The 25,818-nt window shown below is 41.2% G+C and overlaps 1 protein-coding gene across 10 annotated transcripts in view; it reads left to right on the forward strand.

The window, feature by feature from the left end:
- Window positions 1-25,818, forward strand: part of tanc2b (tetratricopeptide repeat, ankyrin repeat and coiled-coil containing 2b) — a 201,369-nt gene that overhangs the window by 63,761 nt on the left and 111,790 nt on the right. For 9 of the 10 annotated variants that reach the window (XM_079577073.1, XM_079577070.1, XM_079577074.1 and 6 more), the window contains one exon: window positions 23,110-23,172. In XM_079577073.1, the coding sequence (XP_079433199.1) occupies window positions 23,110-23,172 (63 nt within the window). Of the gene's footprint in view, window positions 1-22,856; window positions 23,173-25,818 lie in introns of those variants that run through there. The other variant, XM_079577066.1, reaches the window with a different exon arrangement.

Genomic DNA, 25,818 nt, shown 5'->3' on the forward strand with positions numbered 1-25,818 from the left:
ATGCACTTTGGGCGTTGGATGTGTCATTTGAAAGGTGAAAGGTTGATGATTTAAGAGCAACATGTTGTGAGCGTCTAGATTTGGGCTGGCGTCAGCAGCTTGTCTTGGGATCCGATGTGTGTGGCCCTGATTCATTTGTTGTGGCTGGTTGTATCACCTTGACCCAGGTGTAACAGGCGTTGTCAGTGTCACGACACGCATCACAGACGGTGTAGTGATGGTGAATGGATAACCGGTCTGGAAGAGTGAAATAAGCCTATGATGCTGCTCTATTTCTTCTTCACACTGTGTTATTATGCCCTTCTTCTGTTTTCTTTTGTTTGTTATTTTGCCTGTGTTTTTGTATCTTATGTCATTTAATGTTGAATGTTGATTGATAAAGACGCTCTTTGGATGAGGAGAGAAACTTTGACTTGTCTCTAATGTAAGTTTAGCTGTTTATTTTTTGATTAATTGAAATTTGCATTATATGATTGTCACATATTGGCTGATGATGAGGTCCAGACAAAAAAAGGTTCAAGCAATGACTCTTCATTAAAAGTCAAAGTTTTCCCGTCCGCTGTGACACAGTGGTTTGCCTGGGCCATCAGTGTGTGATGTCCCAGGAAGTGACATCCCTCCCTCTTTTGCAGCTCAGCAGGTCCTGATTGGAGGAGCTGGAAGGGAGGGAGGAGCAGCAGCATACACATATCAGACACTAACTCCAACAGAGATGTAGCTGAGCCAAGGGTCGTCACAATGTTGTTTTAGTCGTGTGTGGAGCAGTGAAAAATAAATACAGAAAAAAGCTCAGTTTAGATTTAGTGTGTACTTTCCAAACACTCCTACTGTAAACTACTGTATCTATCTTTACTCCATGTTGTTCTGCTGATACATTGCCTTGGGACATGCAGCTCGGACAGTCTAAGTCTCTTCGTGAACTCTTCTTCCTCATTGGAGCGCAGTAGATCGTACAGCAATGCCCCGGTTTGCCACACAGAGGCTGGACCTGCACTGTTCCTTTGTGTCAGATGGTACGAAGGCTGGACGCTGAGGCCACATCCAAAATCAATGAGGCACATGCGGGGCCCGGATGGTGTTTCCTGTAGTAAAATGTTACCCATTTTTATGTCTCAATGGAAGACATTTTTCCTGTGCTATCTCCTGAAAGACACAAAAAAATATCTGTGTTAAGTAAAAGTGAAATAAACAACAACACTACTAAGTATCAAGTACCTGCTAATTATTGCTATGTGTACCACCAAAGCTAGGACTTTTTGTGACTATGATAACAGATTTTACCTGGGCAAGGACTTCTGGTAACTGTGCATTCTTCATGCAGTAGCTAAAGAGGTCCTCTACTGGCATGGGTCTCTCCATGACCAAAATGACCTCCTGGTCCAGGGAAAACCACTCTAAAATGGACACTGAGGCCCACGGAGTCTTGCCCAGATATGGAGGACAACCGCTTTTGAGACGCTGTACTGCTTTCCAATAATCTAAAGAGGAACAAAAAGATAGGCCTATGTCAGTCAAATGTTACAAATGAAGTATTTACAAATGTTTTACTAGTGTGCAGCATATGATTAAGTGCTGAAGATACTTACCACTCGGATGAACACCATGCAATCTCTGTGGATGTGTTTAATGGCTACCTGGAAATGGGAACACAGACAATGTGTTACTCCAAAGCAGAGCAGGCTAACAAACTATGGAGAGTATTTTAGGCACACGAGGCAGTCAAAATAAAAATACCAGGACAGATTTAGGCGCCATTGCAAGAATTATGGAAAACCTTTATCCAAAATTGATCATCTCTATGAAGGGGATGTTGATGGTGATGTCGGGCCCCCAGCAAAGTTACGAGTCAGGTGTGAGGAGAAGTGAGTCTACAAACAGCAAAAGAGGCTTGTGTGAAGTATTACATAGTGTGGCGTTAACAAGATGCAACTCTTACAAATCTCTTCTTTAAACAAGCTAAATGTCCACTAGCTTTAAGAGTTTTGCAAGCTGCTGCTTCTCGGTATAAATTCACACATTCCATACATTGAGATGCCTCTACTCACTCCTAGTCTCTTTTATTTACTATAAATTTGAGCCGTCAGCCTTGAGCTCATTCAGAACTGTGCACGCTTATTTGTAATGACTTCCTGATATATTATGGTCGTTTGTGCATCTTTAATGACGCTGCGCTCACTAACTTCCTCTGTCACTTACTTCTCCTCCTCACTGTCCTCACTTTCTGTACTCTGCCGCCCACTCGGATATTTCCGGAGAACAAAAGGCCCGAGAAAAGAGAGAGAGAGATGGTGAGAGAGGAATGAAAAACGGTGGAGGGATAGAAGCTTAATGTAGCAGCCCTGTGTTGGCTAATGAGTCTTTCTTTCAGCCCCCCCCCCCCCCCCCCTCCTCCCATCCAACGCCTTTCTGCCCAAGTCCTGCTGTCCCTCCATTTATCCATATAATCTTATAACCAAACTTGTCCACCTCTGTACGCTCAGGATCTCCCACCTCTGAAATAATAGGCTTCATTTGGCTCCCTCCCGCGCTCTTTCATCTTTTATATCATAGGTCCACAAAGGAAGCCATCAGTGTGTCTTCACACCCACTGCTTCCATTTCCTGACAGAGCCAGATCATAATTTTGGTCAAGACACCTATTTCAACATCCATTTATCCTCATTACAAAAGGTGCTGGTCTCTCCTGCACCCATTACTCTTCACACTCTGGTCTAGTTGGACATTTCTTTCCAAATACCAAGCTCCATTCACTACTCCATTTTGTATGGACACAGTGGACAAAAATAACAAATAATGCGATTTGGATCAGAAATGATCAATAATATATAGAGCTTCTGGTTAAAGATTAAATAGGTGACATTTTTTTTAAGTTAGGATCGCTAGTTTAAAAAAAAAGAAGGTTTCTCTTGGTAGACATTTGTGACATTAAAGCAGTACTAAGTAGCTTGTTTACCTTAATAAATCCTTTTCATAGTCCCTCTGGGGGTAATACAAGTGTTAATGGAATGGTTGGGGGTTTCATCTCCCCCTGGTGTCTCTGGCCAGAGAACCACACTTGCAGCTTTGCCTGCTTCGACCTGGAGCACCAATACATACTAATGGAATCACGAAGAAGAAGCTAACAGGCTAATGGGGAAAGCTAACTGCGGGCTAGCACCACTTAAACAGTATTTACAGCGAAGCTACAGTGAATAAAAATATCTCCATTGTGTAATTGGATGTACAATATCCCTCTCTCCCTTTTTCTTTTCTGTCTATGTAGTATTTACTCTCACAGACAGTAAATGAGTAAAAAAAATGCAACAAGCTACGACACCTCTAGTGGCGCTTATGGTCTCTCGGGGCATGCGTTACTTAGTTCAGCTTTAAAAACAATCTTAACATTTGAATGAATATGAATGAAATCGAATATGACTTATCTGATCCAAGTAGGCCACCTGCAGTATACTCTTTGTGTCAGTCCCAAGCCCTGATAAATGGGAATAGTTGTGTACATAAACCAAGGATGCTGGGGCCAGATAATTTGCCACAGTGAGGTCAAACATGAAACAAATAAGAAGCATTTTAGATCGGTCTTTTGGAAGCAGCACAGATGATAATACTCCAGGTAATCCAATTTTGAGCCAGTTAACCCCAAGTTTCTGGCTCAAAACCTGCAGAGGTTTCTGGCTCAAAATCTGCAGAAGGTCTATTGAAAGGTTGCCCCAATGACACTGATTTAAGGCCAATGCAGAGGACACATTCCCCAATAGAGTCTATGAGAAATACTTTCCATTTTGTGCCTTTTATTTTAACATGGGTTTTGCATATTACTTTTCCCCCCCTTAATTTTGCTTCACAACTGCCTTGTACAGATCGAGCGCCCCACTGACAAAACAGCTTTTGCTCGTGTGCATTAGCTTGTGTCAAATCTGAAATAACATGATGCCAGCCCATTTGAATTTTTGATGCCACGCAGGACCCATCAGCCCCCCTCTGTCCCTCTGTAGCAGCGGCGGCAGCGTCCTGTTGTGTCTTGCCAGAGTCAGGGAAACTGGGCTTTCATTGTGGCTCTTGATGTGGATGGGCTCATTATTGCTGCTCAGTGCCGTGTGTCTTTGAATGGAGAGAAGAGCCTATACGAGCGTGGCGAGAGGGACATTGTGTTTCCATTCGCCACATGATAAAGGTATCAAAAAGCATTACGGCATAATGGAAGGGCTTGACAACAGCCTTTTCAACAGGTAGACCTAAGTTCTCATGTGTAATCGCTTTCCTGTCCCGATGTCCAGGACGCTTTATTAGGTCCAACGTTCTATCAACTTACTTCATCTTTATTGCTCTTTGGGGATCCTTCAGACCTTCAACTGCTATCTCAAGTTCATTCTACATGTACTGTATATCCAAACCATCTCAAATAATTCTGCATGAGTTTGGATTAGATTTGCACTTTTTAAACAATTTCAGAAGCGTTAAATACTCTAAAATCTAAATCTTAAACAAGAATCACATGCATTTCAGAACATGTTTTAGAGGTTTACTATTCAAAGGACATTTTAATCCTAATTTCACTATACAGATTGTGATTTTAGTGCGTTTGCTCTTCATTTTGTCTCAATCTCAGTCTTGAAATTCAATAAATCCTGAGTCATAAACAACTAACGCTAATAGCTGGCTATATTTATATCCATCATCCTATATCCAGCTCTGCCTCCTGTCTTTTGTCCAAGCCGGTCTACATTTCTGCTCTTTTCTATAATTTCTTTCCTTTCTTTCTAGCTCTCACATGCCAGGGTGGCCCAGTGTGTGCATAGCACAGTCTCTATATGGTCTCTATACGAGACCTCGTACTAGCTGTTACTTTCTCCTCTGAAAGCTTTGTCTGTCAAGAGCCAGATTGACAACCTAGTTGCATCCGTCTTTGAAAATATTTTTGCACATCATTTAACAAGCAAAAATGAAGCAAAGAAAAAGACCAGAAGTAAGTTGTTGTTTACACCCTTGTGTTGTTGCCAAGGAGACAGTCTGTGGCTTTTATGTTTTAGTAAAGGGATGAAATAATGTCTGGGAGAACATATTGTTACAATTAATGGAGGGTACTGGTAATTTGCATGTACTATGTAGGTGCGTCTCTTTTAGTGTTGGGTTTAGTCATAGTGAGTAAGCAACCTTGCTCCTGTTCGTTTTTTTCTTCCGTTATGTGTAATACTATATTATATTGTTAAATGATAGTCCTTGTGTTACATCCTAGTAGTTATTTATGTGACCAATGTTACATTATAGGTCAGCAACGTCCAGTGAAGCGAGACTGCAATCCTACACTAGAACTGGTATTATTGTTTTTACAGGTATTTGGTTACAATTGTAAATACATTTGAATCACATCCTTTTGCATTTTGCTAGTTAGCAAATGCTGTGTCGATCTAAAACTTATTAATTCTTTCCATGGTTTAACTTCTAGTTCATAATGTACCACTTAATAAAAGTGCTTTGAAGCCCATGCTTTTTTTTTGCCATATAAAATCATTGCAGTTGGCTAAAAATGTCAGTATCCATGCATATTTTTCTACTCAGTTGATGCACAAAAGCCCACAGGTTGCTCTTAAATAGGTTTCATAACACTGCTTGTTCCTAAGCTGTTAAATAACACTGAAGCAAAGCTGAAATAAGACTAAATTTTGTATTGTAATTATACAGTAATGTATTTTTGACACATTTTCCTACGCCTCTAAAAGCGTAGCATCCGTGTCCTAACAGCAACCGTACAGGTTAGGACATCCTTTTGTACCTCCTAAATATAGGCCCCATACGGAGTGGCTGTCATGACGATGATAAAGAACACCCAGCCAGAGTCATAGCCCACTTTCTTTCCCATCATGCATTACCGGGTGTTAGTGTCTGCCGTGGTGCCACTGTAGACTACAACTCCCCGCTCTGTTTTATATTTAATGTGTTTTTCATTATTCAGACCGGCTTGTTTGCAGCTGTACACCCATGTCATTGCTGTTGCTATTGCGATACCCAGATGGTGGGTGGCTTGTAGATTTATGATCCCGCTTTGACAATAGCCAGACAATTTAAGTCACCCAAATAAAGTTCACACACTCAGCGTGGGATCGCTTTTAGATATATTTTACAACATGCAATACCTGTGGCCTTGTTTCTATGAGCACCTGAGTTATTTTCATCCAGTGTTGCATTAATTCCTAAGGTTTTTCACCAAGATGTTTTATGGATGATTGAAGAGTCAATTAGCCTTCGTGAAGCCTTTTCCAACACTTCCCAAAGGTTCTCAATGGAGAAGTCAGGACTTGGAGGAGGCCAATCCGTGAGTGAAAATGTTGTCTCATGCTCCCTGAACAATAATGGTTTTGTCATTTTGGAATATGCCCATCCCATCAGGGAAGAAAAAAGAAAGGCAATGTTTGTTTTTTGGCTTGGCAGATGAAATTCAGCAAAATAGCCCTTAGGAATTATGTTGCCATTCCTAACCTTGGATAAATAAGGTTGTTTTATTGAGGTCATCTAACATGAATGCAAACAACAATTGAATCATTGACTGCCTGTGTTAGAGGAGATTTCTTTTCTCCTTTCGGAACAATACACGATAGAAAGAACTATACTCTGCTCAGGCGAGCAACGTATAAGAATACAATTGAGTGCACAGGGAGCGATAGAGGACAGTCGGGGGGCAGTGAATCATATATATCTTTCTCCAGCAGATTCTCCTTTCTTTTGTCTTGTTTGTGTCTGTGGCTGCTTTTACCGTATTTTCCTTCGTAATTGGTGGCCTCACAGGTTGAAAAACTTGTGCACTCAGATGAGAAGCATGTTAAAATACAAAATGACTCCCCACCCGTCTGGCCTTTTGCTGTCCAAACATCAGACGCACCCTTTCTGCTCCCATTTTTGCACACATAGCTATTTTGGAGATACAGTGTGCCAAGGCCTTTTGTCTGGCAGTTGTTTGCTGGCATTTTGAGGCCCACTGTGTGACTGTGGCCTTAATAAAAGAGTAGACAAGATTAAATAAATGGATAAACAAAAGAGATAATGTTGCTATGTATTTGGAGCAGCTTTGAGAAGTCTTAAATCCAACTTAGAGGCGCCCTGGTTTAAAGTAGTCTCTTTTTGTATGCCTTATGCTCAGTCAGAATGAGAGCCTATAATTAGATTGAATTGTTATAAAATGTGAGACCTCATAGAACTGAAATTATAGGGAGAACGTCACCACGTGTTCACTTCATAGTACAACCCTTACTCGATTGACATGATGCAAATCATTTTAGTAATTATTTTATTCTGTACTCAGGTTTAAATGCCTATATATTGTTGAGCATAGACAAAACCTAATTTGAGCTCTGTCATAATCAGAAAGTTATGAAAAAAGTTACAGGAATACTCAAGTGTCAAGAAAAAAGTAAATTTGCCCAGGGCAGCACTAACTATAGCACACTATTACTGTATTCCCACAATCTGACAGAGCGACAAACTATAAGACCCTTTACAAGGCATACGGCAAGACCCTGAATTTCCAAGTTCCACATTTGAAGCAGCTGCATTTTAGTCATTTGCCTAATAAAATTCAGCCCAGCCTGAGTACATTTATTTATTTATGATGGCACACTGTGTTAAATAATGGGATGTCTCCCTCTCGGAGTAGTGTACGTAGCCTTAAGCTAATGCTGAATATACCTACTGTATGACCCAGTGTGAGGTGATTTAACAAAGCGTGTCACTGTGTACTAATCTACTGCCTGCAGCTCTATCTTTGACCATGAACTGCTGCTGCCCTTGTGCACCGCAGCCTGCATTTATTTACATATATTGAGTCTAATACGAGCTTCACCAATCGCTAATCTCAATGATTTCTCTGTTGGACACCTGTTTTTGTTGAGTGGGTTACATAAAAGTGCCTAATGCATCAGTAAGGACTTTCAAGGTGAAAGCTAGGCTCAAAAACTATACTGACCTAAACACTATAATCCAGGCCACTGTTTTTCCATACTGAGATATGTTCTTACCTGAGCTTAGACGAGTTGATGCGTACTGGCCTTGCAATATAAAGGGGTACTATATTTTAAGGCTTAATAACTGGAGCAGGAGCAATTCGACGTCCGTGCAGTAAAGTGAAGATATTACTGCACGGATGTCGAAGTGCTCCTAAGGTGTTATTACGGCGTACAATATAGTACCCCTTTTATCTGCTTTGAAAATCCACATGATTAATTTTGTGTGACTATACTTAGATCGTGTAACTACTCTTGTAACCATCTTTAAATAGGGGAAACGTGGAAGAGCTTGGTCGCTTCTAACTTTACCCCCGTTTGGCCCCATAGGGGAAGGTAGGAGAGGCTAAATGCTAACAATATCTTTGGTGTTTTTGAGCGCACACACAAAGACCAGACAGGTAGGCATCAACTCCTCTAAGCTCAGGTAAGAACAGATCTCAGTATGGACAAACTGTGGCCTGTTCCTTTAAAAGAGATAGACCATTATGTCACATCAACATCATGCGATATTTCGGAAGAAGGCAGCAGAGTGCAGCTGACACATCCCAATGTATGACACAAGAACACAGGCTGTAAGAAATTTGAATGTTCATATTATCAGAAAATCCAATAAACCTAATCAGAGAGTGAAGTCCTGCGCTCGACAGGGACCTTTCAGATAGCAGTTTGCCTCTTCTCCCTCTTTTCCGCTTATACTCCATTCCTGCAACTCAAGATCAGCAGATGGGTCCTTAGGTGCTGCACTGCGGTCATCCACTGCTCCTGACTCCCGATTTCCCCAGGGCACTGAGGGATGAGTCAAATGAAATGCAGAAGAAAAATCTTCCAACATGGACAAACTTAATCTTAGCCGAAGCTTAACCAATGATTTGCGATGGCACACTTTAAATGATTATTGGCGGGGCTATCGCTTTGAGACTTTGAGACGCCACACGAAGCATCACTGACTCTGGGAATTGACATCCTATTACTATCTTTCTGCCAAATCAACATCACTTGCTTTAGTTTTACCCCAACTTTTTACATGCAAACATCTTGTCCCGTCCGTTGTGAATTCATTTTGACAGTATATTTTTATATGAAATGTGGCCCAGTGTTGCCCAAGGCGTCGTGCTGTTAAAATCTCATTTTCGCCTTTGTGAAAGATGGAGGGAAGCAAAGTATAAAATCCCCACTGGCACTGTTGCTAAAGCACAATAATTTAGAAGGGACATTTTTCTTATTTGATTTTTATAAAGTGGATTTATTGGGAAAATAGAAATACTTTTTACATTTCATCATCTAAACAAGATATGGTGCTACTCACACTTAAATTTGATTTATGGAGTCCAAATAAAGTTATTGTGTTTTCTGTTTCATCTTGTGAAAGGTGGTTTGGGAAAGTGATGGGTTAGTCATTGCTTGGACATGCAAGTACTCGCTAATTTGGAGTTGACCCTCATTTAAATATAATTTTATTCTGATTTAGTTGGTATGCAGTGCTAGCCCTGGTTCTGTCCTCACATTCTCAGTAAAAACACTGGGTTGCAGCTCTTTATAGACATATTTTAATATTTTTCTAGATGAAAATGAATAAAATATTAACACAAGCAACACATAAAAAATTAAGCGATATCATTGTGCGTTATCATTTGAAACGAGCTATGTGACCAGTGTGGAAAACGTTCATTGGAGAAACATGGTCAAGGCTCTGTCTTCTTGAGTATCTCGCCTCTCCCGCCCAGCTTTCTCTTCTGCTCCTTCATTAAACCGAATCCGTCAGTGCAGACAGAGGCATCTGTGCCCTTCGCGGGACTCCAGAACCCGCTGCGTGCACCGCCGCGGGTCAAAGGGAAGCGGAGGTGAAGCTGCTCGGCCTCTCGTGGCGAGGAGTGACGGCATCAAAGAGTCAGAAACACAACAACCGCGGCCTCTGCACAAACCACGAATACAAATGAAGTTGCCTCTTTAGTTAGTAAATCTGTTTAGGCCCTTAATGACTATTGAGTGAGGTAATCAAGACCAAAATGCTCCGCTGAGGACAAAGAACAATAAGACACTTAAGTCACTTCAAGTAATACTTTTAGGATGATTTGTGTGCCTCTGGTGGCTGTCACACATGTATTAGACAACTATTAAACTTTTTTGTTTTAGTTGATTGTCGCATTCCCATTAGTTGCTACCAAGGTTGATTTCTTGTGGCCCATTACCGCATAAAAATGAAACCATCCCATATCAACCACAAAAACTCTTATTACTGTAAGTATTGTGAGACTCATAACATAACACTCTCTACATAACATTTTGCCAATTTATCATTGCTAGTGTTGATTAAGACTACTCTTTCCTTTATTGATGGAAGATTGACTATCAAAGCAGGTCTTAAGCATAGAATATCCATCCATCCATCCATTTTCTTCCGCTTTATCCGGGGCCGGGTCGCGGGGGCAGCAGTCTCAGCAGAGATGCCCAGACTTCCCGATCCACACACACCTCCTCCAGCTGTTCTGGGGGGACCCCGAGGCGACACCAGGCCAGCTCGGAGACATAGTCCCACCAGCGTGTCCTGGGCCTTCCAAGAGGCCTTGTCCCACTAGGACATGCCTGGAACACCTCCCGCGGGAGGCGACCAGGAGGCATCCGGAACAGATGCCCGAGCCACCTCAGCTGGCTCCTTTCGACATGAAGGAGCAGCGACTCTACTCCGAACTCCTCCCGGGTAACTGAGCTCCTCACCCGATCTCGAAGGGTGCGCCCAGCCACCCTGCGAAGGAAACTCATTTCGGCCGCTTGTATTCATACAATATATACATACAGTACATACATCAAGCATAGAATAGCATGGATAAAATATAGGCTGTGTGGTTGACAAGAAGTTTGAAAGGCATTTTATTTCCCTCTTTCTGTTTTGGTTTTGTCACAGTTTTAAACCGTACTGACATGAATATTTAAGCAATTATGGAAAACTAAAGGTGTAGCTATTGATAGTTGTACAATTTTCCTAAGATTCTCCCATTTGTTGGTCAAAACAAACAAACAACAAATTCTGCACTTGTGTTTTAGAAGAAGTGATTTGCCTCATACATTTGAGTACAAGATTGTCGGTGTCTCAAGGCTTCCCTGATAGATAGCCTACTTTTCACACGTTTTCTGGCAGACTACACGCATATTTATCCCACACAAACAAAGTTGAGTTCAAATCTGATCCATACAAATGAGACGGGACTGTTTTGTCTCATTCTCATCTGAAAAGTAAACAGATTTTCTAGTAGAGGTGGAAAAAGCTAGCGGTTAGCACAAAGCTAACGTTAGCATCATCGTTATTTATGTATTTATGGGCTGCTGAACCGCTTTGCTCCTCTCCATGTCACTGTATCGTTATTTGGGAGAAAATACATCATTCTGGGCTTTGGACGGGAAAAGGATTCACTGTCTAAATCGTGGTTATAGAAATTTGAATTTAATAAAAATCGAACACATGACAAATTCCTTTAGCCCTTTAAAAAAAAAAGTTTCGGTCTCCTCCTTTCTCTCCTCATCGCTTTATCATCTCACAGTGGCCAGCGCAAATCCATGTAACATTTCTATTTCCGTCCATTTATTTTGGTTGCCTTTCACTCGCTCGCCCCGTGCTGTGTCCCCCCGCTGTGTGTCAGACTGGAGGTAGGAGCACCTTTCAATCCATCCATCCTGCCACCTTTTCACATCTTTTATTATCACGTATTTCGACACAAAATCACCCACACGGAGCGGCGACACTGCTTTTCTCAGCTGACTGTGTAGGTGTCTGAGCCATCACTTTTTTTTTTTTCCCTTTTTCGTTAAATGTTTTGCTCAGTGATTCTCTTCTTCCTGCTTCATCACACCTCCATCCGTCCAGGACACTGCTGGGCCTGACGCAACCGGGCCCTCACATATGCGTCACCTCTCTGGCCCGAAGCCGCCGCCACACTGCCTCTGTCCTTCGGCTGTTATTATGCTTGGACAGCTAGGGTCACTTCACTGAATGGGGTTTTTCCTGTTGTTATTATGCCAAGTAAGAAAATATTATAGTAGCTGTAGTTGGCAAACGGCGTAGTGTCAGAAGAAGGGCAGGTGTGGCCTTGCAAATCTACTGTAGGTTAGAAGATCGGAGGTGTTTGGGGGTTTTAAATTGTGTTGTTTTATCATAGATTTATTATATTTTTGCACTGATCCAGCTTCCGATACCGGGGTTTGAGTATCTGCCGATATCCGATATTTACTTTATTTAGTGGCATTCTCTGAGTGAAATTTTTATTGACTTTTCTCCATTGTAAGATCAATAAAGTCATATTTTATTGTCATGTTACCGATCAAGTATCAATTATATATATAGATAAACTCTTGGATAAACATTTAACAATGACTTTTCTACACTAAATATCCTTTGGTATATGACAGGCTTTAGGTTACATTAATATAAACAACTCAAATTGATCTGATCATTACAAATATGTTAGATCAGTTATTTCTTAAACTGAAATACAAACACTTGGCTTCAGCAGTGGCTTTAGGTATTTCTATCATCGTTTCTGACCCAGCCTAGATTAGTTTTCGTTAGCATTAGCGTGCTTCCGCAGCTTTAGCGTGCTATTGCTAACCGCAGAGTTAGCTTAGCTTTACAATGATATGCAGCATGCCCATATTCACAAGATTTAGGTGGTAAAAGTTGTGTTTTGAAGGCGTTGAGAGCAAAACTAGTATTGGTTCATTTGTAGCCAATACCCAACATCAGATTTTTTCCAGTATTGGCTCCGATGTCCGATCCCAGTATCGGACATTGGGGCATCTCTAGTTTGAAGTATATTTTGAGATGTTTACTGTTTACTCATCATGACTACTATAGAGTTCGGGAATGTGACGTCATATCGCTGAGCATTATGGGATTAGCAGCAATAGTAAACTAATGGAGATTTTAAAAGTTACAATACTGGAGTTACTGTTCACATTAAAACACTTGGACACCACAGTCTGTTAGATGTATTTACCAGCAGTAACTCAGCGGCTAAATGAGTTGTTCCAAGGCTATTTTCTCCACTTTATATACTGTTTTTAGCTACTGTTAGTTAATGGAAATGTATGCTAACAGCTGCAAAGATGGTGGATCTCCATGTAACTGTGGAATTTCCCAAACTCTATTATGTGATGTACATACTGTATATATTTTAACAGAGAGTTACTTGTGCGACATCTGGTCACAGGCTGACGGACCGATAAATAGAATCCTTCTATATTTTTTGTTGTTGCTACGACTGGTTTCTTTGAAAATAGCCCTTGAACCAAATCAGTAGTGGACTAGTCATAACATTTTGGGCGAATCTTGAAAGCGACCTTGTTTTGTGTGCAGGCTATAACTTTTTAAAATAGCCTTTGCTGTATCCCAACCCAATTTTTGTTCAGATGGAGAGTTTTTTTGCTTCTTTCTTTTCCCCAAACACTGCTGCTGCACTTGTAGGAATCATTATCTCCTCAACCAATCAGGGATTTCCTTCAAGTCCCCATCTTGACTGAGGCAGGTTGGGAAGTGTATTTTCCCTCTTAAAATATAATTTCCGCAATGAGACAAACCATATGTTTCGTTGGCAGCGCCCAGTTGTAACCATCAGCCTGGCATAAAACAATGACTCGATTATTCCGACTATTCACATATTCACGTATCTCGTTGTCTGCTGTGTTTTTACCACATTGTTGCGCACTTGTAATACAGGACATGGTGTATCTGGGGAGGCAGGTGTAGTGGGATATGCTGGCTATAAAAAGACTGGCATTGGGGGTTTGCCGTAGCCCCCAGACGTCCACAGTTGCGTAACAAAAAGGGGGACAAACTCCTCTCGCTTTGTACCGCTGCTGGCATGGCTTGGATCCATTATTCTTTTAGCGCAGCTTATTTATTTGCATGCTCTCGTTAAATATGAAGCAGCTCTTGCTCTTTTTGCTCAAGGCGAGGGACGCGCTACACTCAAGTTTTTCAAATGAGCAACAAAGATCCATGTAAATAATTTGTTGGGCCTTTATCTCATGAATTATACACTCTTGTTTTGGAGTGTCTTCAAGGCCCAGGTGCTGGAGAAAGTAGAGGATTCATTATTGCTGTAGCGACTGCAAAAGAATGTGCAGAAAAGTAAGAGCAGAGTGGCAATATTTCAGATACGTACATACTGTCATTTATTAAGTGGTTTTGTCTATCATGATTCAAATTTTCATTTTCATTTTTATTGCATTGTTTTATTGTTTAAAAGCTGGAGTTGTCAAATGAAATGATGTACGATGGGTCAAACGAGCCCAGTATCAACGCACTGAAACACTGTGCAGCTTCATCAGGTATAATAACACAGGTGTCTGATTCATGGGCTCAATTTTCTATTTGTTCTGGCCAATCTGACGCTATCAATTTGAGAACAACAATAGCAAGCAGATTGAGTAAATGCGGAGCTAGACTAGACAGGGACCTGAACCGGTGCAGTGTCAGTCTGTTAGTCACTGAGCTGAAAGATCCAATTCTCCAGACGCTTTATATCCGGAGTGTGTTTCGATCTCACGCCTCAGTTACAGCTGGTTCTGTCTGCCTCTGTCTGCCGCCGCGGTGGTGGTGGAGAAGTCCCTCATGTGAACGGCAGGGATCAATAGATTTTACGGCCAAGTGTACATTGATCTTTTTCCCCCTTTTGTTTAATGTAGAGAATCAGTGAGATAAATAGCTTGTCTTCTCACATACTCAGTTCACCTTTGGCGGTTGTATTTTCTTGGAGGCTTTCATGTGGAGAGGGATATATCGAGGATTTTTATATGAGGAAATCTTTGCTGGTTGAGTTAACCTGCATCTTCCATTGGGTGTTGTTATGTGGACCGCTTCATGCTTGGGAACGTGGATATTGATTTGTAATTATCAATATATGTCAGAAAAATCTAAACCTTTAAAAGAATGAATGAATATAATACAAATGCATTAGTGCTATAAAACGCTGACATTTGCTTTTCCATTTTGTGCATTATTCATTTTTTTCCCCACACATCTGCCTTAGGGATAGACAGAGTGAGGTGGCGCTGATGCTGCCAATAATTAGCCACCAATCACTGGAACAATAAAGGCAATTTGGGTCAAGTGTCTTGCCCCTAGAGGCCATAAGTGCCACTGCAGGTGTCGAAGCATGTTGCGTTTTTTTTACTCATTAATTGTCCGTGAGAGTAAAAATTACGCTGACAGAAAAGACAAACGGAGAGAGGGATATTGTACACTGTGTCACTACTCAATGACACAAGGGAGATCATCTTTTTTCACTTAAATTTGGCTGTGAACACTGTTTAAGTGGCACTAGCCCGCAGTTAGCTTTGTCCATTAGTCTGTTAGCTTCTTCTTCATGAGGCAGGGAGTATGGTTTTCCAGGCGGGTTTTCGTATACATTTTTTTAGCAATGTCATATACTAATGAGGGCCGGACTTTGATTGACAGGCCGTTAGCATTAGAGCTAATGGCGCGGCCGTGTTTACGACCGAACTATGTTCCCTGCGAGGGCCGAGTCTACAGTGAAGATCCCAACCTTATGCCCTTCTTAGGAACATGCTCCGTCACAGCAGAGTAGGAGGAGTCTGTAAATCCGGCATTATCTCCCCCTTGAATGTAGTTATTATGGCAAACGGAGAGGAGAGAGGAGACGGAGTCTATTAATTATTATGTCTATGGTAGTAAGGTCTACTTCTTTAAGAGATTAAATCTGAAGTTTGAGTTGGTTTGGTCTGTTATTAGATCAGATAAAACCTCTTATTGCCAATGGAACAAGCCCATTTTTTCTTAATTCCAATTATTTAGTAAAATTTCAAGTGAAAAAGATTTTTTTAAAATGTGAAAATGAATGTGTCTGATTTCAAGTGGGATTTGTGCTCGTCCCATTTGCATTAGCATTTTTTATCTTTTCTCAGATTAGTTTAAACTGACTCATATTCAACATAAAGTACCTTGATTCAAACTATTTTCATTCATTTACCTCATTTAAGATTGTAATTTTTCCAGTGCACTGTGTCCTCTGCTATTCTCACACTGTCTCCCATCGTGAGACTAACCAGCCCTGACCTCTCGTAGCTTCCGAGATCAGACGAAATTGAGCGCTCAGAAAGTGGCATGGAGGTCAGATGTGAATAGGATTCCACTATTTTCTCTCTCAGAAGTTTGACAAGCAATTGTGGAGCTAAAATTCAAATCATGACATCCTTATATTATGCTTTGACTCAGTGCTAAAATGGCCACTCTGAGCTCTTCTTTGTGTCTTGGCACATTACACAAAGACCGCAATTTTGGAATAATCATCCCCTGACAGCTCCTGAGTCCCATCAAAGAGGTTAAAGTTCACCTTTGACTCCAGTGGACGACAAGCGGTTCAACAAGTCGACTTAATGAAAGTGCAGCTCTCTTCTCGGAGTCCGGACCGTGGCACCCCTATCAGATGTATCTACAGAATTGGACTGACCCTTTGACATCCACAACACTGCGCCGTGGCATTACTGACCATTATTTCTTGTTTTTTTTTTAAGAGGGGCTTTCATGGTTTTCGCTTTCCGCTCCCAATCTCTAAAGCTTGAGCCGTTACAAAGTTCAGATTGTCTTTTAACCGGAGCAGGCTAAGTGAGACCAATCCAGTTGTGTTTCGTCGCCGGCGTGACGACTTGACAGATGTTCGGTAAACAACAGCAAAGAAATCTCGGCTCGGATTGAAAAAAAGCAACAAAAAAAAGAGTTGTCTGTCAATGTGGCAACGCCTCTTTTATGTTTTTTGTTTAACAACGCATTGATCTGTGGCAGAACTTGTACCGCCAGCAAACAAATGAGCAATCTGTGCAGAAAAGGGGCTTTCGATGTGTTTCCGATAAAATACACGTTGACACAGCGGAGATTAGAAGAAAATCATTTTGTTGTTCTTTTACTGCCTGAACCAAGGCCGTTTTTTCTCCAGTTTGGCTTTACCCAAATCTAAAAGCTTCTTGACTGGAGAGCAACAGTGTAATGCCTCACTTGAAAGCTAAGACCTACAAAAGTACTTTTTGTCACGTCGTCACCACGTTTTTCTGTTGAGTTTTGTCTCGTTTTTGTGGCTTTGTTGGTCCTTGTTTTTTTTGCTATTTGTGCTCAGTTCAGGTGGGGGTTAAGAGGTCGAGAGCTAAACCATTGTTCATGTGACCGGTTGTCTAGTTGTATAAAAGGATGATATACATTTTTCAAAGTGAACCTTAAAACGATAAACAGGAACAATCACACTTTAACTTGTTTAAACTACACTAGTGCTCCAGGACATTTTCCACTCCATACCAGGCGAACAATCTGGAACAGCCATGACAGTCAAGCCAAAAAATAAAAATCTGGTTTAGTCTGGGATGCACCGATCCGAATCTGGCATCGGATATCGGAGCCGATACTGGATTAAATACGATATCGGGTATCGGCTACAGCTATCTGATAGTGAACCGATACCAGTTTTGGCTCCAACGCCTTAAAAACACAACTTTTACCACCTATGGGTATGCTGTATATCGTTTTAAAGCTCAGAACCTGGAGAATTAGTTTTAACTTTAACATACTGGTTAGCACCAGTATGCTAAAGTTAGCAGGAGCATGCTAATGTTAACGAAAACTAATCAAGGCTGGGTCAGAAACTATGATAGAAATACCTTGTAGTAGCCTAATACAATAAAATTGTCCACTGAGCCAAGTGTTTGTATTTTAGTTTTAGAATTTACTGATCTAACATATAAGTAATGATCAGATCACTTAATATGACATAAACCTAAACTGTAACCTAAAGCCTGTCATAAACCAAAGGATATTTAGTGTAGAAAAGTCCAGTGATCCTTGTAAAATGTTTATCCAAAAGTTTATCGATAGATATAACTGATAATTGATCTGTAACAACCCTCCTGGAACCGCCACCTTAACATGGTGGAGGGGTTTGAGCACCCGAATGATCCTGGGAGCTCTGTTGTCGGGGGCTTCGTGCCCCTGGTAGGGTCTCCCATGGCAAACAGGTCCTAAGTGACGGTTCAGACCAAGAGAGGTTCAGAAGCCCCTTATGAGAGGGCGACAGTGGCACAGATGGTAGAGCGGGTCGTCTCATGATCGGAAGGTCGGGGGTTCGAATCCCACCTCCTGAAAGTGCACATTGTCGTTGTGTCCTTGGGCAAGACACTTCACCCACATTGCCTCCAGTGTCTGCGTACATTGGTGTATGAATGGGTGAGTGGATCCTTGCTGTAAAGCGCTTTGAGTGCCTAATGTAGGTGGAAAAGCGCTATATAGTACTAATATATATAATATATAATGTACTTTTACAGAAACTATCCCAGTTGAACTTTGACAACACAACATTACAGTGGTTCAAGACTTATTTGGAACATAGACAACAATGTGTAATAATTAATAATGAAAAGTCATCCTTCACAACACTGAAAACAGGTGTCCCCCAGGGATCAATTCTTGGGCCTCTCCTTTTTGCATTGTATATAAATGATTTACCAAACATCTGTCCGGGAGCAGGTTTCCAAATGTATGCAGATGATACAGTTGTCTTTGTGAGTGGCAAAAGTGTTGAAGCCGTTACTGCGCAGCTGCAGCAACACCTTAACTCTGTGTCAGTATGGTTTCAAAACTCAGGACTAACACTAAATCTGAGTAAGACAGTGTCAGTTTGTTTTGCTTCCAGATTACACCCAGTGGAAGAACTGCATCTGACAATAAACGGTCAAGACATTGCCCAGGTTAAAGAGGTTAAATATCTGGGCCTAATCTTGGACTCCCATCTAACATTTGAAAGTCATGTCAAAAAGATCACAAGAACAGCCAAATCAAACCTGTACAGTTTCAGAATCATACGGGGCTGTTTACCATTTCATGCAGCAAGTGTGTTTATGCATGCGATGATTTTCTCTCATCTCAGTTACTGCATAACCTCCTGGTCACAGGCAACAGCTACAACAGTCAGGCCTTTAAGACTGATTTACAATAGAGCATTAAAAATTTTAGACAAAACATCTGTCAGGACGCACCATTGTGGAGTATTGCAGAGGTTAAACTTTCTTAACTTTGAAAATTTTATTAAATTCTGTAACTTAAAATTAATGTACAAATGTCTGCACAGCCAAGCCCCTGATGTTCTCAGACGGCTCATAGTTCCACTTCGATCAGTGGGCTCCATCACACGAGGAGCTGCTAATGGAAATGTGAAAGTACCCGTTAGGAAAAAGACCTTTGGACAGTCAGCTTTTACCGTCCAGGGTGCTAAACTTTGGAACTCTTTGCCTCCTGAGCTGAAACAGGACTTAGACCTGGGGGCTTTTAAAAATGAACTAAAACATATTTTAAAAAGAGATCAAGTCTGCAATCATTTTTAGTCTGCACTCAATGCACTTCCTTTGTGTAATGTCAGAAGTATTTAATTAATGTTACTGTAAATGTATTTTTTGTACTTTCTGTGTGAATTTGAAAAGCCCTTCTAGGGACGGACATTGCAAATTAGCCTTGGCTATAAATGTTGTAGTGTGGTACATGTTTATTGTTCACACATGTCCCTATCAAATAAATAAATAAATAAAATATAAGTTGAGACCATTTACCATTTACCATTTAACAGGCCCGTTTAATCATGAGGCCGACCCGTGGACCCACCACCTGCAGGAGGAGCCATAAGGGTCTGGTGTAATGTGATTTGGACAGCTCCAACAGCTGCCCCCACGACCCGGCAACGGACAAGTGGATGGATGGATGGATGGATGGATGGCCTGTAACATCATGACAATAAAATATGACTCTTGATCTTAAAATGGAGAAAAGAATCAATTAAAATTTTCACTCAGAGAATGGCACCTTTAAGAAAGTCTCTTGGTATCGGTAAGAATCGGATATCGGCAGATACTCAAACCCCAGTATCGGTATCGCTAGCAAAAAAGCTGGATCGGTCACATTAACCCTTTTTAATCATCTTAGTGAGCATAGAACCCCATGCTCACCCCATGCTCACTGTTTGCAACTCCCTCTTTGGCAACCACTGCACCACATTGTTTCACATCAAAATAAAATTTGCTGTAAAACTACCAATTTGTGGACAAGTCACAAATCTTAGCCTCCAAAGATCTCTTTACAACGTCCTCTGAGTAAATCAGTGCGCGATGACGTTTACAGCATTTGAATCGTGTTGCTTATCGTCACCTGAAGTGCTAATCTCATTCAGTGTGGAGGTTCGTAAGTGTGTAAAATCTATTTTGGTCTTGTTTTAGATTTACCCATGCTTCTCGTGAGTATTTTCATCACTGACTGTTAAAGCCATTATAGTTCCTTCACGTCTGCTCCACGGCTTGTTCGGATTTTTTTTACAATCGCTTTGACTCGACGATGTAGCCCCTACAGGGTACACGAGGTGAAGAGCTGTGTTTGGGCGAGACTGTTGATGAAAAGGTTGAGGGGGAGGCAGAAAAATGTCAGCGAAGAACTTATAATTTAGTGTTGCACATTATTCGAAAAGCAGGATGTGTGGCATATCACAACCAGGACTAAAGCGGGTCTAAACAGGTTTGATTTTATCTGGAAATATGCAGATTTAGTACACGTTGTTGATAATCCAGCCATTCCCAAACCTGTGTATATATGGAGTATGTTCGAATTTTGCATTAGGATCTTGTGATATAGAAACAAAAAAAACATGTGCCCTTTCCCTCTCACGACCCCTTAACCCCCGCCTGAACCGAGCGCATTTTCTACAGTTCAGCTTTATCCAAATCTTAAAGCTTTGTGAAAAATTCCTAGTTTGTGAACTTGGTCTCAAACAATGGCAATGAATACAAGTCTCATTCTGAAAAAGCAACATAAACAAGATGAAAATGAGGATGAAAACGCAACAAAAAAGTGACAAAATTTAAATTAAATTACAAAAAAAAACATTTAATAAATAAATTGAAAAAAAAGTACAAAAAGCAACTAAAAAATGTAAGAAAAATATGACGAAAAAGTGACGGCAACAACACAAGGAAAAAATCTTGATGAGTTTTGTAGGTCTTAGCTTTCAAATGAGGCGTTACTCTGGTTTTGGATAAAGCCAAACTGGAGAAAATGCACTTGGTTAGGAGGTTAATCAATCTTTTATTTCGATTCAGTTTAGTTTTGTTTTGACTGTTGATGATTCACGAACGAAGATGAAACTTTTAACCTCTTAACGCCCACTTTACCAAACACATTTTCTCCAGTTTGACTTGACTTAAAATCTAAAAGCTTCTTGAAAAAAGGCGACAAAAAAGTATTGAAAAAGCGACAAAAACACAAAAGGCACAAAAAGCAACAAATTTAACAGACGAAAATGTCAAATTTTGCTAAACCAGGGGCTGTTCCTGGCACAGACCTGACCATAGACCTGACAATTAGAAAGCTGTGACGACCATTGGCATTTCCATAGCTGAGATGGTGATTTCAATTCAACAATGAGCAGTATAGTTTGTTTTGATCCATCTTTAGACTTGTTGACTATAGGCATTAGGCAGAACGAGCCGTCTGTGCAGTCGGGAGTCAATCCTGCGCTGGCCCAGTTCTCACACAGCAGCCGTCATGCCCCTCGGCTCTTTCTATCAGCGCATCGACGAGCTTGATCTTTCCACCAGTGAGCCGGGCCCGACCCGCTGCGAGGCTGAGGGCGCGCCGTGTGAATCTGCGATGGGGAGAGATAATGCTGGAGAGTTTGTTTGGGTTTTTCTGTACAGATCGCTGATTGGAGGCTTAAGCAGGCTTGTGTGCAAAAGCTGATAACAAAATGTGAGATAACTTTAAGGAGGATTGCGCGTTACGTCAGAAACGGCTTGTCAAGCGCTTAACCCTTTAACCCTTATGGTAAAGGAAGTCCTGGTTTCTCCCATTTTTTGAAGTTGAGCATAAGCTGATAGCTGCTGCCTTAACTCATTTATAGCTGTCACAATGCCTCTCGCACATGTGAATTCTTGTTTGTTGGGCGCTGAAGTGAATTACATTGATTTACATTCTTCACTTCCGCGTTAGCAATCAATATGAGCTATATTTAGATAACCAACGTCACGCTCAGTCAAACATAACAAATTGTTTTGTTTACAATACACTGTCAGAGGCGATTTCTCTTTTTTAGGTGGAAAAAACTGAGTACCCCTTCTTTTAGTGGATGTTGCCCATAGTGACTGAATGTGAGTGCTTTTCACGACATATTAATCAGAAAAACAGGAAATCATTCAATTCTAGCATTGGATGGATTGAACACCCGATGTGAAAGTTATCCTGTTTTTCCCAATGCAGTAGTTATCCATGTAGATGCTGGGATACATTGCTTTTGTTCCGAATCGAAAAATGAATTAATGAAACGTCCCTAATTGCTATTTTCAATTACAGCAAGATACAACTTTTCAATTCCCTCTGACTTGAAGTAACACTCTTTGATCTATGAGCATGTTTAAAACGATCAGCTTACGGGACTTTCCATACAAGCTCTTTATTACGCCTCTGTCAGTGGCTAATTAATCCTCGTATCACAAGTATAAATCATTTGTCCCGGGCGTCCCCCTGGTATTTCTGCTTGCGGTACACTAGATCCATGTGCATTTGAACTGGATTATAAAGCAATTCTCTGGTGACACTAGCTGCGCCGCCTTTCTCTCTCGCTACCCCTCTCCATTCACTGGAGCTAATTCGTCTGTTGGCTCCCTTGGGCGTAATTGATTCTCATATCATTAAAGTGGATCTATCTTTCGGGGATACGCCCACTTGTGTTAGCCCCCTGCTCGTTCAGCCATAGAGCCCATATGTGATGTGCTGCTCCCCATGCTGCAGTGATTGTAATGTAAACGACTTGTGCTTGGGCAAGTCCCTGTAGATAGATAACAGCTCAGTCTAAACATGGGGCGGAAGAGACAGTGGAGCGTGGTGGCGCGCTCGCATTTCGCCACCATTAGGGGGCGCATGGGCCCCAAAAGGAAGGGCGTGGAGGGTCTGTGCGTGAGCAGTCTCCTGGGGGTCTTGAGGTCCCAGACGTGGATCATGGGAGAGGAGGATGTGGCGCTGCTGTTGGCCCAGTCATCTGCCCCGCATTTCCGAACTCACTCCTTTTCTTTCTCTGTTTCCTCTTCGTACACAGATGGAGGGAGTGAGGATTATGGAGACCCACGCTCACTGGGTCTAGACCCGCATCTGTGCCAAGGTAAGCCCTTAATGTTGTGCTTCTACTAGTGATGTGTTGTATTTAACTGTGTGATTATTTGTTTTAAAGCTTGGGGGTACTTTATTATTCACTTGGAGGTACTTTATTATTCACAAGTCTTCAGCAGTACAGCAACACGTCTGAAATATTGTAACATTTACTCCTGAATAGGCTACTAATCTTAATCCCTGCCAAACTAAAAACACAAGACAGCGCAGTGTCTGAGTGGTTGGCACTGTGTTCTGTGTTCTCCCTGTGTCTGAGTGGGTTTCCTCCGGGTGCTCTGGTGTCTGTCACCAACCCAAAACCTACATAGGTTAATTAATTCAGGTGCACCTGACCAAACCTAGCTCGATGTCTGGCTGTTGAGGACAGATTTCATAACAAAATGACTCAAAAACATACAGCATTGTGACACCAAGATGCCAAAAACTTTTCAGAGGCTGATTAAAGTACTACAGTAGTAAACTAATAGAATCACGAAGAAGAAGCTAACAGGCTAACGGGCAAAGCTAACTGTGGGCTAGCGTCACTTAAACAGTATTTACAGGCAAGTTTGAGGGAAAAAAAATATCTCCATTGTGTAATTGGATGTACAATATCCCTCTCTCCCTTTGTCGTTTCTGTCAGTGTAGTATTAACTCTCACGGACAATTAATGAGTAAAAAAACGCTACATGCTACGACACCTGCAGTGGCGCTTATGGCCTCTGGGGCACGAGTTACTTAGTACCGCTTTAATTGTAATTAAAAACACTTCTAGCCTTTTGGTCCAAAACAAATCTTCAAGACTTAATAATGCATTTGGTTGAGTCGACTATACCTCAGACTTGATATCCATTGTTACAAATTTGAGTATTTACAGAAAAATGTAAAAATGCATTCCTTTGCTCACATGGTTTTTACCTCAGATGATGACGCACACATTATAAACCTATTTCCGCAGTTGCCTTCAGGCGTGAGCATGCTTCATATGAATGAATGGGTCTTGATAAGAAAAACATAATGCCAACTCTTTCTCACTTTTACCTGTTCATTTCCTGATGTATCTCTCCTCTGACAGCAGTTTCTCCCACTCTTCCTTCTGCTCGTAATATTTCTCTCAGCATGCGTTCTCCAAGGCCATAGCTGTATTTTTTATGTGACTTTATGGCCCCAAACTCCGTGCCTACTGAAAATAACTCACTGTTTTTATTGGAAGGCAGCAGAATGAGTTTGATATCTTGTAATTTTGTCAGTAAATCTGCGTAACTCGGGTGGAAATTGCTCGTATACCACGTCAGGGACCGGAGAAAAGTCAACAGGCGTCATTTCAGCTACAGTATAGAAAAGGATGTTTTGGGGAAGTTATGCTATGAAATCAGCTTTTTAGTTTTCATTTGAGCGAAGTACCTCAATGAGTAGGAGTGTGTTTATTTTTAAAACTTCGAGGCACGTCTCTCTTCACTGACGCAAGTGGAACCTGCTATTTCTCCTCACTCGAATGTATTCACAGGCTCCTCTAAAAGTGCTATTTACCCAGATTGCTCTGGATTTTTTTAACAGGCCCTGCAATTGCGGCTTGTAAGGAGAATAAATGATAGATGCATTACTTTAACAAGTGACAGTTTAATGAATGGCGTATTGGGAAAGAATGCTTTAGTGCTCATTTGTATGTGAATGATTATCGAAGTAGTTTCTAGCTATAAAACCCACTTACTGACTATCTTTTATAATTTTACTTCCACTTTTTGCACTTTTTGAAAAATTGTGTTCAAATGGAAATTGACCAGACACCCATTCCACCCATGACGTTTGCTGTAAATACTTCCCTGGAGGATTCATGTGTTTTTGTCTTCATGATATACAGTCTTCATCCTCTTAACTCCCGCTTGAACCGAGCACATTTTGTCCAGGTTAGTGTTAAATCTATAAGCTTCTTGAACAAAGCGTCAAAACACAGACAAAAACGAGGATGAAAATACAACAAAAAAAGTGGACAAAAGGCAACAAAAGAGCGACAAAAACACAGTTAATAAGTGATGAAAAAGGAGTCACAAAAGCGCAAAAAATAAAAAAGACAACAAAAACATGACAAAAACAAGACAAAAAAGACACTTCAAAAATTGTGGCAACAACACAACAAGAACAGTTTTGTAGCTCTTAGCTTTCAAATGAGGCATTACTCTGTGGCCTATAGGCTGTAAGCTCCAGTCGAGAAGCTTTTAGTTTGGGGAAAATGCACTTGGTTAAGGCTTTAAGAGGTTAAAGCAGAACTAAGTAGCTCATGCCCCTAGAGGCCATAAGCGCCACTGCAGGTGTCGTAGCATGTTTTTTTTTCACTCATTAATTGTCCGTGAGAGTAAATACTCTGCGGACAGAAAAGACAAAGGGGGAGAGGGGGATATTGTACATTGTGCCACAACTCAATGACACAATGGAGATACATTTTTTCACTCAAACTTGGCGGTAAATACTGATAAAGTGGTGCTAGCCCGCAGTTAGCGCTGCCCGTTAGCCTGTTAGCTTCTTCTCCATGATTCTAATAGTGTGTATTGCGCCTCCGACCCGAAGGCAGGGAAGTTGCAAAGGTGTTTTTCTGGACAGAGACATCATCCCATTAACATTTGCATTACCCCCAGAGGGACTACGAAAAGGATTTATCAAG

Source organism: Gobius niger (assembly GCF_951799975.1).
Source record: "Gobius niger genome assembly, chromosome: 19".
Classification (NCBI taxonomy): Eukaryota; Metazoa; Chordata; class Actinopteri; order Gobiiformes; family Gobiidae; genus Gobius; species Gobius niger.